The following is a 17460-nucleotide window of genomic DNA, read 5'->3' on the forward strand; positions in this document are numbered from 1 at the left end:
TTAAGGGCAACTAAAAGTTGTTAGCTTTCAGTCTCTGCTTAGCAGGAATAGTTGGAAAACCCAAGCTAGTTTTTCAACTAAAGAAAGTATATCAGATGTTTTAGTTGCAAATGTTCACATAAATTCCAAACTAAACTTGTTTACATCCAGTTTAAATACTGACACATCTACCTAGCAGCTCTTATAAAATAAGATTTTTTTTTTTTATCATTAAAAAACAAGAAACCCTACACAAGTCAGTCATCTAATAAACTAAAAGAAGCCCCAAACACATATCCAGTTCCTTCTCCACTAAAGGGAGTGCCCAGGTTTGCTATCTCAGTAGGAGGCACTGTTAGTGGAAGACCAAGACAAAAACACTACAGTCCTCCAGGCAAAGCTCCCCCCCACCCCAATGCAACATGCTTTTCAGAGCCAGTAAAAAACATTATTCTAAAACACCTCAGATTATATAAAACAGGATCACATACCTTAGGCTAACAAGCTTTTCATTGAGCAACAGCATAGGATATTTGTTGATTTTGTACCATAATGTTCTGAAGGCATCATCGCTAGTTATAGCTCTTGTAAGTAAACATAATTTTCAATAGCAAAAAAATTAGTAATAAAAGGTTCTTCAATGCCAAAAGTACTAGCAAAAATTGGCACTTCTGGCTATTACAGGTACGAGACAAGTTCTTTATAACAAGCCTTTTAACACTTTTATACCTTGCTATGTTGCCCTGTGGAGCATTTCAGTTAAAGAATAGGACCCACTACAGAGTCCAGACAGGGCAGCAAGATTTCCCAAAGTGACAGTGTGCAATTTTTGTAGCACAGCTGGTCCTGACAGTGAACAAATTTAGTGTCACAACTTCAATCTGATTCCGACAAAGTAATACATTGACTAGTTTTAACCAAGATTAGTATCATTTATTTTTTTAATTTGTGTAATTTAAATGCTATAAAAAAAATCCAGTATCATTTTCTATTAGCTCTTTAATCTCAAGAGTCAAGCCAAAACATAACGAAGTGTGCTAATAGCTTGATAATGCCTCGACTAACTCTGCACTTCACCAGTTAAGGAGAGAGTAGCTAAGTTCTTGGGGGCACATAGGGGAATTTTGTTTATTTATTTATTTTTAAAGCAGAGGAAAGGTGAGCTTGAAAATTATTTAAGACAACTTAGTCTCACCAGGAAAAGATCTGTTTCAGCCTCATGCATTTACTGCTCTTAATTCATTTGGCTTAAATTTCCTTTAAAATCTTTCACTTTAGACCCATCAATAGTGATAGGCAGACCAGCCCCCAACATCTGAACTTCCACGCTGTTAAAAATTGCTCAGGGAAGGTGCAAGTGAGGCAGTGGTTAACACTAGCTACTGCTGCACAAAAGCATAACCAGCCCCACTGCTACCCATAAAGCTGTGCTCAGAGCAAAGGTGCTAAACCAGGGAGAAAAGCTGCATGCAGACAAGACGAACAATTTTAATAACTCTAGCTTCAATAAAACTGCACAGAAATTGTGCTTCACCGTGCACAACACAATGCTGGTGTCCTGATGATCCACCCCAGGATACCAGTGGAGCCTTATCTTTGCTCCCTTTCTTCCACTGCGCCCAGGATCCACTGGCCTTGTTTCAGTGGAAGCCAGACATGCCTTGGTATAAAGAGAAAACATAAATGGGGTGCCTATCTACACCCAGGAACTGGGGAAACGTTCCCTGATCCCACAGTTTAGACGTAGCTACTAAACCTTTGACTTCTGAAAACAAATTTAGAATAAATTACCTTTTCAGAGAAAGAATAGTAACTAATTTAACCTGATGAAATAGACTTCACCATGTAAACATCAAATATTTTTTAAGAGACTAACCATCCTGATCCCCCAAATGTTAGAGTACCATACATTAGATTTTAGTCAAAAAAACATTAAAGCCCAGATTAATTTTCTCGTTTTATTCTTCTCTTCAAGAACAACAACAGCAGGTCAGGTATTACACAGACCCCTTTCATATACTTTTTTTCCTCATCTTTTCTCTCATAACCTTCTAATATCCTACCCCTCTATCCCACTCGTATGGATCTAGAGATTGCAAAGAAATACACGTGATTAACTTCCAGTGGACAGTTTATCAAATGCAAGGTGCTGCACCTGGGCCAGGACAATCCCAGACATGAGCACAGACTGGGAGAAGAACTCACTGGGATCAGCCCTGCAGAGAAGGACCTGGGGGATCTGGTGGATGAAAGGCCCAACACGAGCCAGCAGTGCGTGCCTGCAGCCCAGAAGGCCAACTGGGTCCTGGGCTGCACCAACACAGGGTTGGGCAGCAGGTGGAGGGAGGGGATTGTGCCCCTCTGCTCTGCCCTGGTGAGGCCACACCTGGAGTGCTGCGTCCAGGGCTGGGGCCCCCAGCACCAGAAGGACGTGGGGAGGGCCACAAGGATGATCAGAGGGCTGGAACACCTCTCCAAGGAAGAAAGGCTGAGAGAACTGGGGATGTTCAGCCTGGAGAAATGAAGGCTCCAGGGAGACCTCACTGCAGTTTTTCAATACTTAAAAGGGGTTATAACAAGATAAAGATTTATCACTTGAACAGAAAATGACAGGACAAGGGGGAATGGTTTAAAACAAGAGGGGAGATTTAGATCAGATATTAGGAGGAAATTCTTCACTCAGAGGGTGGTGAGGCCCTGGCACAGGCTGCCCAGAGAAGCTGTGGATGCCCCATCCCTGGAGGTGCTCAAGGCCAGGCTGGATGGGGCTTTGGGCAACCTGGTGTGGTGGGAGGTGTCCCTGCCCATGGCAGGGGGTTGGAACCGGGCTTTAAGGTCCCTTCCAACCTAAACCATTCTGAAATAAGTTATGAAACTTGTAACACTACAAAGTTAAAACAAGCAAATATTTGAAGTATTACTGCAGTAAATGGCTATCTGAAATCTTTTCCTCAAACAACAAAAACAAAACTATGAGGAGGCAATCTTCAAACATTTAAAGATTCCTGCAAAACTGAAAGAGTAGATTATTATTCTTCTTTTCCACTGAGAATAAAACCAAAAGTAGTGGACTAAATTTGAAGCTATAGTTTTGGGTAAGATGTTGAGAACAAGTCAAGCACTGAAATCAGTAAGCTGTGAAACGTTCCTTCATAGTAAGCTTTTAAGACTGTTTCTCTCTGAAAGAGTTCAGGCCTAACTAAGGCCTGACTAATCCTTCTTTTGAGCCACAGACATAGGTAACATGACTTCAATTTCTAAGCCTATTTTTTTAATTTTTTTTTTTTTTATATTCTTGATGTTTTGAGTGGCACTTAAATCTACCTCTAGTCTCCAGGTGATCAAGCAAGTTTCATGGAGGACAACAGTATTTCAGCTGAATAAGCAGTAAACTCAAGTTCTTGCCTACTTCTGTTGGCATGTGCGAAATAAGTTAATGGCTTTGTTCTCTCTGCACCACTCCTGAAGTTGGCACATTTTTGGCTTTTGAAATACTCTGCCAAAGCCACTAACCTAATTTAAAACAAAACAAAAAAAAATAATAAAAGAAAACACACAAAAACAAAGAAACAAAAGATGACTTCACTCTTTCCACTACAAAATGTTACAACATAACTTGAGGTATAAAGTCACCTTACCTCATGCAAGCTGGTACAGGTTAAATTTGCATTTTTTTTCCCGCTCCTAACCCCTAAGAAAACACTAGAGAAGTCATGCCATAAGTGGCATCAATTTAGTGAAGTTATTGGCAGCTCTGTAGAATCTGGACCAGGAAGAAAAGATCTGAATCCCTCACCACAATTCATGAAAACACAAGTAAAACTTTGAATCTCAAGTATATGACTTGTAACCACAACTAATCCCATAATGATCATGATGAGTGTTTTAAAAAAAAAAAAAAAAAAAAAAAAAGACAAGGAGGAAAGACAGGGGGAGAAAGAACTATTTTGGCAACATTAGGCTGCACAAAAGATTATGTTCTTAAACTGCCACAAAGCTGGTGTGGCAGTTTAAAAAATGTAATCTTTTACTGATGTCACTTCCACTGAATTTCCATGGATTAAGACAGCAGGAAGAAGAGGAAGACACAGGACTACAAAAGAAATTTAAAATAGAAATATTTCATAATCACTTCACTTTCTGTTGGGTTCAGTATTTCGTCATACTTGTCCTTTAAACACATCTCCTTGCTGTTTATAAGAGTCAGGGCTGGAAGCACCTTTCTGTTTCCTTCTATGGAGAGGGCAAGGACAGCCTAATAATTTGTCAAACTCACTAAGGTGGTTGCTGAGTAAGTCTTTAATTAAACTAATTCAAAATATGACTGCTGTTTATGAGACAAGGAAGGGAAAAGGTGCTAATTTAACTTCCAGTACACACGAGCATACATCTTAGAAAATAAACGGTAGAACACAGTTACCTAAGCTTTTCCATAATTTGCTGACACACATATCCACCCACGTTCAAGTAAAATTAAACAGAGGCTATTATTTCTGCTAAACGATTAGATATCAATTCAACTCCCGATATTCAGGACCCCTTCTCTGAAAAGTGATGGTTAGTATAATAATGTCAATTAAGGTGCGTAAGTTACTTCCTTTGCCATACATATTCATTTGTCCTTAGCAGTAGATCAGGTATTTCCTCTGCTTTGGTCTTCCTCTTAAACATACATGCATACACAGAATCACTGATCCCCTCTACTTTCTCTGCTAATATTCACAACAGCAGAACAGGCAGCAAAAACTGCCCCAATATCACCATGATGAAGGAGTTGGCTCTAAAATAATAAGCCAGACATCCACCTTCCTATTCTACAGATTTTTGACTATCCTTCCTGTTCAACAGCATTTTTCATTTTACAGTTCCAAAGTGCTATATAAAAATGCATTAATCGTTTTACATATGAAAAAGGTAATACGCCTTTAGATATTCTCTCCTCACTGATTCTAAAATAATTTACTATAACCACACAACTCTGGAAAGAGGCTATACTAAAAGTATTCGGAGATGTTACTGAAGAGTGAAGACTCACATTCCAAGGGGGTAAATTAGAACAGTACAGTAAATATCACTAATACAAGTAAATTCACAAGATTAAGTATCTGTTGTATAATTATTGCTAAGTCTACCCTGCTTTTTTTTTTTCTATTGGCTATGTATCAGTAACTTTACTCATCACAACGTTTAGATTTTTAGTCTAACACAAAGGAAGACTTCATAGAAAAGTTTACACAAGTTTACTACTGCTCTAACACTAATAATCTATAACTTGAATGCACTCAGACCTGTAGCAGGCTGTTGCTGCTGAGTAAGTGTTGCAGCCATCGCAACGGCTGCTGCATTTGGTATGTTGCTGAAAGGGGTCGGTCCAGTGGTAACACGTGGCGCGCTCTGCCACTTCTTAGCTTCTGTTCGTCTCGCCTCAAACACATCCATGGCATCTCCCAGAAAGGTTTTCCTGTAGCCAAGGTATTGGTCTTTGAGCATCTGAAGGGGGGTGGGGGGAAGCCATTTTAGTTCAGTATATTAGACATAAAACCTTTACTTCATAAGGAAAAAAAGAAACCAGGTTATAAATAACATTTCCTTAAAAAGACATGAAAAGATCTAGTCAAGTTATTAACTGGATAGAACTATTTTGCATCAGCTACAGCCACAGGTTGTCCTTTACTTAAATGCTGCAAAGTGGTCAAGCGTAACAGATCAACATTCTACACGATACCAAAATCTTTCAAAGTTGGTGTAAACCAGCACCATTTTGTTTGTCGGTGTACTAGCTGACATCTGAGACAAAATATAGCCACACTACTAGCTCACTGCACAATGTAACAACTCTTCAATGTTACCCTTTCTGCATATCTTCATTTGCTCTTGTTTTGCTTCATGTACGTATCTCTGTCCTTTTCCCTCTTGTCCTTTCCCTCTCTTTCTTAGAGCAAACTCAAAGGAGGCATCCGGATTTTAGGATCCACTATCATTGCTGATTCATTTCATCAGCTAGGTAATACAGTGCAAATGCAATAAATTATTCTTGCTTTAGGCTTCCATGTAGCCCAAGTTTGCTCTTCTTTCCTGACTTGCCCTCCCCATGCCCTCAAAACCTCACCTTCTGTGGCAATAACTGGCTTGGCCTTTCCATCATAAGCAATTTCTGTGAGTGACCTCTGTCACAAGGGAGGGAAATATAGATAATATTAGGTAACATGGACTAATGTCTATGGACATTATGGCTAATGGCTTCATTTAATGAGCTGATACGAGCTATTTCCATCTAGAGAGTATCTTTAAATACAATACATTTATTAAAAACAAAACCCAACAGATTCAACTGGATTTTATGGAAGATGTACTATCTCCCGTGTTCCTGGCTAAGTGCTTGTCTCTGAGGAGCATATTTAATTCCGGTCCAAGAATTCTGACTCAGGATTTTAACAGCTGTAAGCCCAAGTCTATCAGAAATAGCAGGGAACACAAAGATTTCTCTCTTTATCATATGAGGACTGCTTTCCTTGGCAAGAAAAGGCATTTATAGAACTTGGAGGTTTAATAAGATGCCATCTTGACTGTAGCTGACAGAAATGTCATTAGATTCTGAGATTCTGCAGAACAAGGTCTTAATGCTAATCTACACAGAATTTAATAGTTTTCTACTTAAATTGTGCCCAAGCACATTTTACTCTCTACTGAACCTGGATACAGAACGTACCTATATACTCACCTATAATATGAATACATTTTATCAAGTAACCCTGTACAAAGAAGTTCCAAGTTACATTTTACTACAACTTCAAACCTTTGAAATGAAGTATATGTGCAAGGCAGAAAGCCTACTTCAGACAAAGGAATGAATTAGGGTCACAGCTCTGCCTTCACAAATCATATTACAACCATGAAATAAGGCAGAGAAAAAAAGTAGTTTCAAAACTGCTCTCCTCTCCTAGCTTCTAACAGTTGATAAACTGCCAGAATGAAATATCCAATTAAAGAGTATGTTCATTTCTCTGATTTTTGAAGTTGCAATTGTGTCTTCCAAAATACAAGTCATCATGCCCACTAGATTGAACTTCAAAATACATCCCAAAAGAAAGTCCCCAAACCAACCCCTTGTTTTCAGATAATATACTTCTCAAAAAGTAACATCTTTCACACTGAATCAGGCTGACAAGGTACTTGAAGTTGTTATTGCTTATACTTGCATACTAATCCTGCTCTTCGCATTAAATAACAAAAGTATCACCACACAGACCACAGCACAAGCAAGGGCTACACTCAGATCTCAGGAGTGAAAAGCCCAGGAGATGTTCCTTATCCTTTTTGTTTCATTCTGCTAAAGTTAGAGGAGAGCTGATATATGCTTTATCTGGTACCTAAAATCAGTTATCTAAGAGCAGCACAAATATCTGATGGTAGGTAGCTGTAATCCAGTGAATATCCGTGATGACAGAAGCAATGTAATGCAAATAATCTGTTCCTACAAGAGCATCTGCATTCTTGAACATTATTAAGGAAAAGTAAACAGTTTTAGATGTTTACAAAACTAGCAATACCATGCAGAAGAAACTCTGAAAGGGAAAAAAAAGCAGAGGTATTCCCAATTAAAAAGTCACTTAGCAAGAACAACCCCAAATATTTGTACTTTCTCCAAGTTTTTTTTCTTCTTCTTCCCCCTGTTCTTAAGAAGAGTTCTGAAGGTCAAGAAAAACTACAGATTGTAGAATGTTGAGATTTTGCCCATTATCCAGAACTGTTGTGAGAAACTTGAGCTGGAGTCCATGAAGAAAAAAACAAGTCTAACTAGGCTCCTCTGGCATACTACTTCATTAGTTTTTTTTTTTTTTTTTCCCCCATAGTAGTCTTTTTGTATATACAACTTTCCTTGAAAGCCAGATTGGAGAAAAAAATATAAATCAAGCAAGCCAGAACTCACTTTTCACGAAGTTATTTTGAAAACTCTTACTAGTGAGTACCGTTTTTTTTTTGTTACTTATTTGAGTAAGAGCATATTTAGATTATCTTTCCTTGAGATCAGCAGGTCACTGGGTAAAGACTAAAACATACATGCATGAGATCCAATACAGAAATTTCAAGAACTGATCAACAATTAAAAAGCATTTTGTAACCTAAATGACTGTGGTCAGTTGACAACATCACTGTAAACAAACATTTCAAATTAGACCTCAGTTGAACAAAAGTTGCCCTTTTAATCAAAGTACTCCTTGGATAGCTGTTACATATTTTTTAAAAACAGTAATTTAACAAAAAAAGAATACCTGAAGATATATTATTAGTGAAAGAAATAGACGCTTGTTGATAGCTAAATGTGCAGGAACACAACAAAACAACATACCTTTACATTTTCATGTATTGACTGAAGTTGTGCAGCTAAGGCTACAAATGTTTGATAGATTTTCTGCATAGCCATGGACAAATCTGTAAGAGGTATATAAAGCATATGTAAGTTACAATCTTACTTCCAGAAGAAAAGCTTTAGTGTTTATATTACAGCAAGAAGCCCACCCGAAACCCATACAGCATGAAGCATAAGAAAATTGCATGAGAAATTGTCTGTAAGAAATCCAGAATTTGAGAGTAATTAGGTGATACAAGACCTGCACACAGAACTACTTCCTGAAGCATTATTTCTCAGTGTTTCAAACTTTATTTTTGGGGAAAAAACAACTCTTTTCTCCAATTAATTCTTATACGCATGGTAATCTGTTTTCCACAATTCTGTCACTCAGCAAAGCTATGAAAATATTATTCTATTTAATGTTTTTTAATTACACAGGAACATTTTACCTCACTGGTTTATTACATGGAGTTAGATCAGATTTTCTTGCATTTGTATATATTTTCCGCTCTGAGTTAATGCACAATTCAGTGTTCAGTTGATTTTGCAAAGAGATAACAGCAGAACAGAAACTCTACTTGCATTTTAAAAACATGACTAACAAGGATCACAGGAACTCTCTTATTCTACCCACAAGCACATCATAAACAGAGAGAGACACAATAGGGAGCTTTGTTGCCTACGTAAAGTCTTAGATTTAGGATAGCCTGCTTCCCACACAGATACTAAATTGTTTTCAGTGTACCCACTCAACTAATGCAAACCGTTAGGATTTAAGAGGAAATCTCAAATGTTTGGGCAAAATGAGGTGGGTTGCTGACCAAAAATAAATCTTTTCTAAAAGAAGCACTGAAACAATTTGCCAAAATGAAGGATAAAAAAGCACTGAAGTGGTCTTTCAGTGCAATTACATCAGCTTCATTTCCTCTGAAGGAGGCATATAAGTCACTGAAATGCAGAGTAGCCATCAAGTTCTTGAAGATAAGACGATTTAAGAACTGAAAATGGTTGCCTCTTCATAGAGGAATTTTTCCATTATAAGTTGTGTTTCTTTCTGAAAAAGGAGTAAATCTCATGTTATCCTGCAGGAATGTAGAGCCAGTAGTATCTAGGAAGACTGGCCTCAAGTTCCCATAAGAGTCTGAAAGCAATTTACTGATACGGAACACATGACATTTCAAAATTCAAGACATTCTGGGTCATAATTTATGAGTTTTTCCCCATATGCTAAAGGTAAACTGGCTATATATGCAACACAGCGCTGACTAGATTTGTTGACAGTCTAGGTACACTGGTACAGCTGACTGATCCTTGCCCACACAAGCAAAGGAACTTTAAAATTGCAAGCAGGACACTGCTGAAAAAGCTGAGGAAAATGAAGTGGATGCTGTGAAGAGGATGCTGTGAAGGCATCCTCTCTCATACTCTGCACAGTGATGTCATGCAGAAAGAAGAGAGGACCATGAGGATCCTGTAGTTCTCTCATTTTTGACATACAAAGTCCAAAGCCTAAGCACCGTCCTATAACGGCAAGATGGTCAAGTATCAGTTGGCACAAAAAACGTGCACTTGAAATCACTACTTATCTCAGGACCTGTACCTAAAATGACACAAAAGATTAAAATTCCTATGATCACAGGAGGGTAACAAACCAAAGAGATCTCTAACAGGAGATTCTCCCAAGATAAAATGATGGCAGCAAAAAAAGAATAAATTTTCTGAGTTGAAGGCAAAACAACTCCTCTACAACAAGGCACTTTAGTATTTTCCACAGATAAGCATCTCTGCTGCACGAATACTTCTCCTTAAAATAACAGGTGGCCACAGAAGTCTCATTCATGGAGATGGAGAAAGAAAGGCAGGTAGGCAGAAACAGAGATGAAAGGAAAATAGGTTCCCTCATTATACACAAACCCCTAAGAACACCACACAAAGACAGAAGAAATAACAGTGGTCTCAAAGCAGAACAGAGTCAACAGACCAAGGAACCATGAGATGAGTCAATAAAAGACTGAAGAGTATGGAGCTTTCTCTGATGTCTTTATGAGCTCATTAGGAATGTAAGCAAGGAAAATGCAGATAGATTCTACAGATGCTGCAAGAAAGGAGAGCCTGAAAAATCAGTTTAAGAATTTTCAAAGTGATGTCTGAGATGTGCACTGGCCCTGTTAAGAGTCCTTAATTTCCATTCCCAGTTCCTACACAAGTGCCTTAGCTAAATCTAGAAAACATTCAGGAACCATCCTTGTAGAAGAACAGAAGTCAGAACACGAGTGTAAAACATACCATGCTTCTTTGCTTCCTAGCTTTCAGAAGTTTAGAAATTGTGATTTCTACTCCTGGACACCCAAAGTTTCCAAACACAAACCAAGCATATAAGTTGCACCTCAGGAACTGGATCCATATTAAACAGCTCCAGAACCGTTATGAATTAAACAACTGCAGAACCTGAACACTTGCTTCTGTATATTGAATAAGGAAAAACTGTAATGAAGAGATAAATTACTAAGTCTTTCTCATAGATATAAGACTTCTTTTTTTTTTTTTGTATGAACCGTTAAAATTGAAACATTCACCTTGTGGAGTTATGTGTGAATTGTTTGCTTGAGTAGCAAGATGATTTTCCAGTTCTTCTATTTGTTGCCTGTATTGCTGCAGTTGTACTTCAAACTGCTCTACCAAGATTCTGAAGTAGCTAGATGAATAAAACAGTGAAGTTTAATCATACAGTTTCATTAATGTGCTACTATTTAAAGAAAAAAAACATCAGCTGCCATTTTCCATTTTGCTACTTGCAGCAGTTATATGTTTTATGACATTCTTCGACAAGTAAAAAGAGCATGGACAGTATTTCTCATGTCTTTGGTGTAACGTAAGTGTAGAAATAAAACACCGATTCTATGAAGCACTTGATACATCCATTACAAGAAGCAGAAATAAGTCAACTTATAAATAAAAATAGTCAATAATACAACTTTGTAACAGTAACTCACTCTGCTGGGGCTGTATTTTCATGCTGGAGACCGGGAGGAGTTTTCTGCGTTCTTAATGCTATTTCTGCATTCTTCAGCTCCTAAATAAGGAAAATTAATAAAATATAAGGTTCTGAATGAAGTGCTCAAAAAGAAAAATAGCTACAATTCTACTGTTCATTCATATAAAATGTTTTCTTCCTGTGTTTAAAACTATGACAGAATCTGACCAGAAGTTCTTCAAAGAACACACTGGTAGGAAGTTAAAGAACTGCAAATACCAGAAGAGGTTTGGACAACAAACAAACAATGGTATGCCCTGAAAACATACTGAACTCTTTGAAGATTGCAGAATGGTTTTGGGTCAGAAACGACCTTTAAAGATCATCTGGTCCAACCCCTGACATGGGCAGGGACTGTCACAGGTAAGATTTAATTTCTACTGTACTTCAGAAATCCCGTTACATTTATTGAGGACTATTGGAAAAGAACAGTCAAATGCAGGAAAGTAACATATCCAGAAGAAGTATTTTGCACTTGAAGTGGAAAAAAAAGTGCCTTTTTCTATGGAAGGGATCTTTTTAAGCATGGTAATTACAGCAGACTTCTGTCTAATACTTTCCAATAACCATCATTAATCCTTTCTCAATGCCTGGTTCGGTCACTATTCTTAACTGCATTGTTTAAGGAAATGCAAGAATATCACTAACAACTTCTTGCTTTCATAGGAAGCAATTGCCCAAGTATAACTACAGAGTGTTTCCTTTCAAGATATAAGGAGCATCATTTTATTTTTTTACTTGATAATAAAATACACTGATTTATGAAGTAAATAGTCTTGACATGCCAGATGAAAGAAAAAGTGACAAGATCTTAACTTCAAAACTTAAATTGAGCTCAAACTGGTAACACAGTTAAAATGCAGACTGGTGACCAGAGCTGTGACTCCTTCACTTAAAAAAACATTTGATACTTTGGTATCTTTGGATACTTAATTTTTCTTAATTAGTCAACTTAAGAAAATATACTTGCATCTCTGCTGCCCCAGAGTCCACCATGTGGTTACAAACTGATCTGCACTGCCAGCTGCATATGCAACTTAAATGGAACTAGAGGGGGGTATATACTCCCTCCATTGTATGAGCAACGTAAAAGGATGCTCTCCTCAAGATAGATGTTTTCAGATACATACAACAGCATAAAGACATCGGCAGCACTGATTTCAGTCTCCTCAGATAATTTCAGGCGGGTCAGAATGGATTAAGCTTTTCACTTTGTTTACAACTGTTTCAGTTTGGATATCATATAATTTCAACGTGCTAACTTGTCTGATAAATAAAGTTATTTATCCTATAGGAAATAAATATGCAAACTTTACATAACAAAGTTTTATTAAGTTATACCTGTGCAGTTTCCATTTTCAGCTTGTCAATATTAAGAGTGTTTCTCTGTAATCCACTGGCAACTACAGAGAGAAGTTGTTTCAGAGCTTTGATGTCTTCCTGTACTTTAAGCATTGCTTTAGATGACATTCTACTAATTTCTTCCTGAACTTGTTTTTGTTCTTTCACAAATTTCCTGGAGAAGGGAAAAAGAGAATAGTAGGAAAAGACACAATATATTTAACCTGAAATACCCGAGCGTTTACCCCACTTGCACTATTAAATAGAAATTAAGGAATTTTAGTTTTTCCAAAATCTAGTACTGAATAGTAAAATTATTGTTTAGCTAGGACACTAATAGCGTAGAAAACAGCAAAACCCACCAAGACTTCAATAGCAATTGTATAAGCATGTTATGCTGTACTCTGACAAACTAAGCTACACTTTTAAAATATATAATATCTATCCACATAAAGCTATTACCACATTGAATTCACCAATACAGTAACAGACAGACTGATTAGTCTACAACCTGACTCCTTCCTGCTTGAGTGAAGACTGTTTTGTAGTTCTCTCAACTCCATGCAAGATCCACAATGCACATGCAAATAAGATTCAATATTTATTATGCATGTACAATAGGCTTACTGCTCCCAGGGAGAGCAGGTTCAGCTTCTAGAAGCATATTTATTGTTTTGTGGAAATGCTATTTAAAAGCAAGGCTGAAAAGGACAGCCTAAGACTTCAGCTACTAAGAATTATCCACCTACTCTGATCCCAATATTAATACGTGACAGCCTTAGGCTAGCAAATTATCCTGCAAGCAGCCTGCAGTAAAGTGCATTTGTTACATACCAAAACACTAACAAAACAATACTTCAGCTATGCAACTATACTAAATAAAGCACTACTTACTGTAGATTTTCTACATCTTGGCAGATTACTGGAGGTAGATTTTCATCCTTTAGTGCTTTGCTATCTCTGCAAGAGACAATGCATGTTTACACCATGCTTGGAAAATGGCAAGAGTTTTTTTTTTTTTTTTACATGATTAAGTATCACAAACACTTTCAATGACTGATTACACACTTTTACACCTCTTATATGTATGCTGCAACTAGAAGGATTTCAATTAATGCATAAGAGACTACAGTGTCCAATCCTGTGGTGTGAGTATTGCACACATTTTGCAGAAACAATTTTTGAAAATGTGATTAGTCAATAGCAGAAGCCAGATAAGCAGCAGTCATTGCGATTTTCCCATCAAATGCAACATTTAAAATGATGAACCATCATTACTAAATACCCATACTGCAAAAATTGGTTATTTACAAAAGTAAGGCTTTTCCAAGAGCAAAGTAGTAGAAAAGGCCAGTATGTCAGAAAACAACTAAGTTTAGTAAGATACTGAACGCAAAGACAAATCTGAACACTTACTCTGGTCTTGTTCCTGTTTTGTCACCTAGAAAAAAAAGAAGTAGGTCAGAAATAAAACTTTGAGGAACTGACAAAACAACTTTAATGAGATTTTAAGGAAGAACTAATGAGTGCAATCCGCTTGATTTCTCTTATTAATAATACACTAGGTTAGCCATGAAGGGAGAATAAATTAAAACCTTTCTTTCACAGACAAGTGTCTTTTCAAGATATTCACCAGGTCAGGTGCTAGTTTCTTGGCACAAAAAGTAACATCGAGCATCTTGTGTCCCTACACCAATCACTACAAATGCACGAACAATTGGAGTTGGATAAAAAATCTGTCCCTGCTTACACAACTGTAGCTTACTCGAACCTGCACCCACAGAACACCAAAGTGTTTTGAATTCTGCAATGGCAGTCTCTTCTCATATAAAAAGGCAATTAGAGTTTGCTCACTGGACTTCCTTAAGAATTCTGCTATTGCATGTTGTCGAGGAAAAAGTGAGGTTTTAGAGAACTGAAGATGTTACTGCTTGCTTAGCATCTACACAATTCAGACTAGATGTCTGCATATCTAGATGAGAAGGTGGATCCAAGATACCAAATAACTCTTGAGCAACAGAGAGGAGCTGAAAGCAATATCAGATATATAGACAAGCCATGACTATTTCTAGTTGTGGCCAGGAACAGTAACCATACTGTGGCAGTCTGTTAGGAAGAAAGCTCAGGCCAAAAAATAGGCCTCATCTTTTTCAGCTGGATGCCACTCAAATCCTTACTTCCTCTCAGTGCCAACATGCTAGAAGGTAGCTGAAGCTGATGCTAGCACCACAACCAAATTAGGCTGCACAAGGCAGTGCTCCTGCCAGAAGAAGCTGCTTGTTTTAGAAGCAAGAAATGCTTAAGTTGTCTGCAGGCTGTCAGCCAGTATGAGCATCCATTCCCTATACCTTTTGCAAACAAACAAAACACCAAACAACCACCACCACCCTCAGCCCTAACAAAAACAACTACCAAAGAGCAACTGCATGAAAACTGAAGACAGACCAGAACTGAGAGAGGCCACAATTAGCACTAAATCTATTTTGCTTTCTCTCCCCAGTCAGTTTTTTTTTCTTGCTGTATATCACCTCAACAATATCTAAAAGGTGAAAGATTTGTAACTAGACCTTGTTAACTTTCTGGGCAACTGCCCTGGTTTTTAATAACACGAGGAAAACTTATATAAAGTTATTTGCTTCCCACAGAGCAATATTTTAAAGAAACACTAAGCACTCAGTCTTTAGCCTCCAGTCTCAAGAAGAAGAACTTTTTATAACCAATTCCAGAAGACAGCATAAAGGTGCCAGTGCCAATCTGTCCCGGACCTTCTAGGGCAGCAATTTCATAAGCACATTTTTTTTCTTTTTAAATAGCCGTATCTCCTCCTTCCTTACCTTCATAAAGAAAAAAATAAATGAAAGCCACAAAATCATCACCACCATACTTTACCACCGTTCCTCACAGTTGTACAGACAATTGTACTGTCACAACTGAAGAGTAGTGCAAAGGTAGGACTTAGTCAATGCCATCCGTTATGAGAAACACTCCTAAATAAATCCTAAATTCTGAAAAGTGAAAACTCAAACAGTCCCCTTTAGCACTTCCCGGTGCTTTGCTGAGGGACCTCTTCGCTCCTCATCCTGACAGCAGTCCACTTTGTTCCTAGTTCCACTTTGCAACATATGGGGAATTCAGGTACTTAACTCATTTGGAATTACAACCTGAGAGCTGTGCAAAACAATGCTAAGCGATATCAGACAGAAGTTGCCTGAGGTTCTCTAGGCTTCACTTTAAGATACTTGTACATCATGGAAGTGTTGTGCAATCCTAATACCATTACCATAGTATTACTAATACCCCCACATGGGGAACCTAGAACTTAAAGCTTTTTCATCAGTTGCAGCAATAATATCCAAAAATATCTACATCGTGCAGAATACTCCAGTTTGGACAGTCAACGTGTCATTTCCTCTGTATGTAGTTTCTATATTTCCCTCTCTTTTAGTTATCAGAATACCTCATTTCAAATTTGGCTCCTGAATGAAACCAAGAGATTAAGTTTTGATTCCTCAGAGCAAATGCACATTTTATAACCAGCTTTAGTTAAGGTTACTCTGGATGTATAAAACCAAGATAAATTAGTAAGTGCTTATCTGTCTATGCTCAATATTCCATTAAGTATTTCAGAGATACCACAGAGGTAGGTTTTAGTAACTGGTTTTAGCAACCTGATGGAACGTACCAGATAGCAGTACCCACTACCAGAAATACAGCTTTAAAAATATCCCATTTTTTACCTCTTATTCTTCATGCTGTGGGTATTAAAAGGAAAAAAAAAAAAAAAACACACCTCATGTGTTTAAGAACTGTTACAACTTAAGGAAACTATTTCCAAACGAGTACTTTCTGTATCTGCAATGTATTTCTGAAGCATAGCTCTGATTCCCCCTCTAGTGGTCATTTGACACAGCTGTTAGGAAATCTGCCATAGCTTTTCAGGAAACAGCCCTACGAGGCTTTTATGCCTGGAAGGCAGGAAACCAGGCTTTAGATCCCTGGTTCCCGGGTACGATACTTGGTTATACTTATTTTAAGTAAATAAATTCACAACATTGCATTTGCAACCAAATTTCTTTTCTTCTATAGAAGTACAACATCTAAGAATTAAAATGCTTTGTAAAAGGAAGAAGTTAAAATTGATAGCTTTAATTCCACATCCCTAACAATGAAGTAGTGTCTCTTTTGTAGTACTCTGATAATTTTGTCAGTAACAAATTATGGTGTGCATTATCAGCTATAAACATTTTAAAACAAACTCACTTTTTTTGTCTGAAGAACTACTAAAATCAATGCCACCAAGACCTTCATTAGCAGTACTTGAAGGAGCCGCAGTTGTCCCCAGAGTCAAGCTCAGGGCATTCTGCCCCAGCCCTGCAAGAAACACAGAGTTTTTGCATTTAAAATCACAACTTATTTTAAACTAAGCCCAAAGATTACCTCGTTTGCAATTTCAGTTCATTTACTACATTTGGATTAAAGCATGCAAAATAGATTGTATGAAGTTTCACACAACTCTGTGAAAGTATTTTATGTAACTGCTTCATATTATTTGATAATTAGCCAACTTTAGTCATCAGCATTTTAAGTATCTTTGTTTCATCTGCAGTTTAAGAGCAGCATGTTACCAAGACCACAATACATTAATTTTTCCTCTAGAACTAAAGACAGGAAGTCAGTAAATAATTGAAATGACAACAGTAATGGTTAAAATTCTTATTTTGCTGGCTTTTGATCTGAATAAAAAGTTTTAACT

At 37.4% G+C, this 17460-nt stretch overlaps 1 protein-coding gene across 6 annotated transcripts in view; it reads right to left on the reverse strand.

Annotated features, from left to right (window-relative positions):
• The window catches only part of NUP58 (nucleoporin 58), a 38875-nt gene that overhangs the window by 13277 nt on the left and 8138 nt on the right, over positions 1-17460 (reverse strand). For all 6 annotated transcript variants that reach the window (XM_072032665.1, XM_072032663.1, XM_072032664.1 and 3 more), the window contains exons 6-13: positions 16968-17078; positions 14124-14148; positions 13602-13667; positions 12708-12882; positions 11326-11405; positions 10909-11027; positions 8330-8412; positions 5268-5469 (exon numbers count right to left, since the gene is read on the reverse strand). In XM_072032665.1, coding sequence (XP_071888766.1) covers positions 5268-5469; positions 8330-8412; positions 10909-11027; positions 11326-11405; positions 12708-12882; positions 13602-13667; positions 14124-14148; positions 16968-17078 — 861 coding nt within the window. The remainder of the gene's footprint in view (positions 1-5267; positions 5470-8329; positions 8413-10908; positions 11028-11325; positions 11406-12707; positions 12883-13601; positions 13668-14123; positions 14149-16967; positions 17079-17460) is intronic.

The sequence above is a fragment of the Anas platyrhynchos genome, chromosome 1 (genome assembly GCF_047663525.1).
Source record: "Anas platyrhynchos isolate ZD024472 breed Pekin duck chromosome 1, IASCAAS_PekinDuck_T2T, whole genome shotgun sequence".
NCBI lineage: Eukaryota > Metazoa > Chordata > Aves > Anseriformes > Anatidae > Anas > Anas platyrhynchos.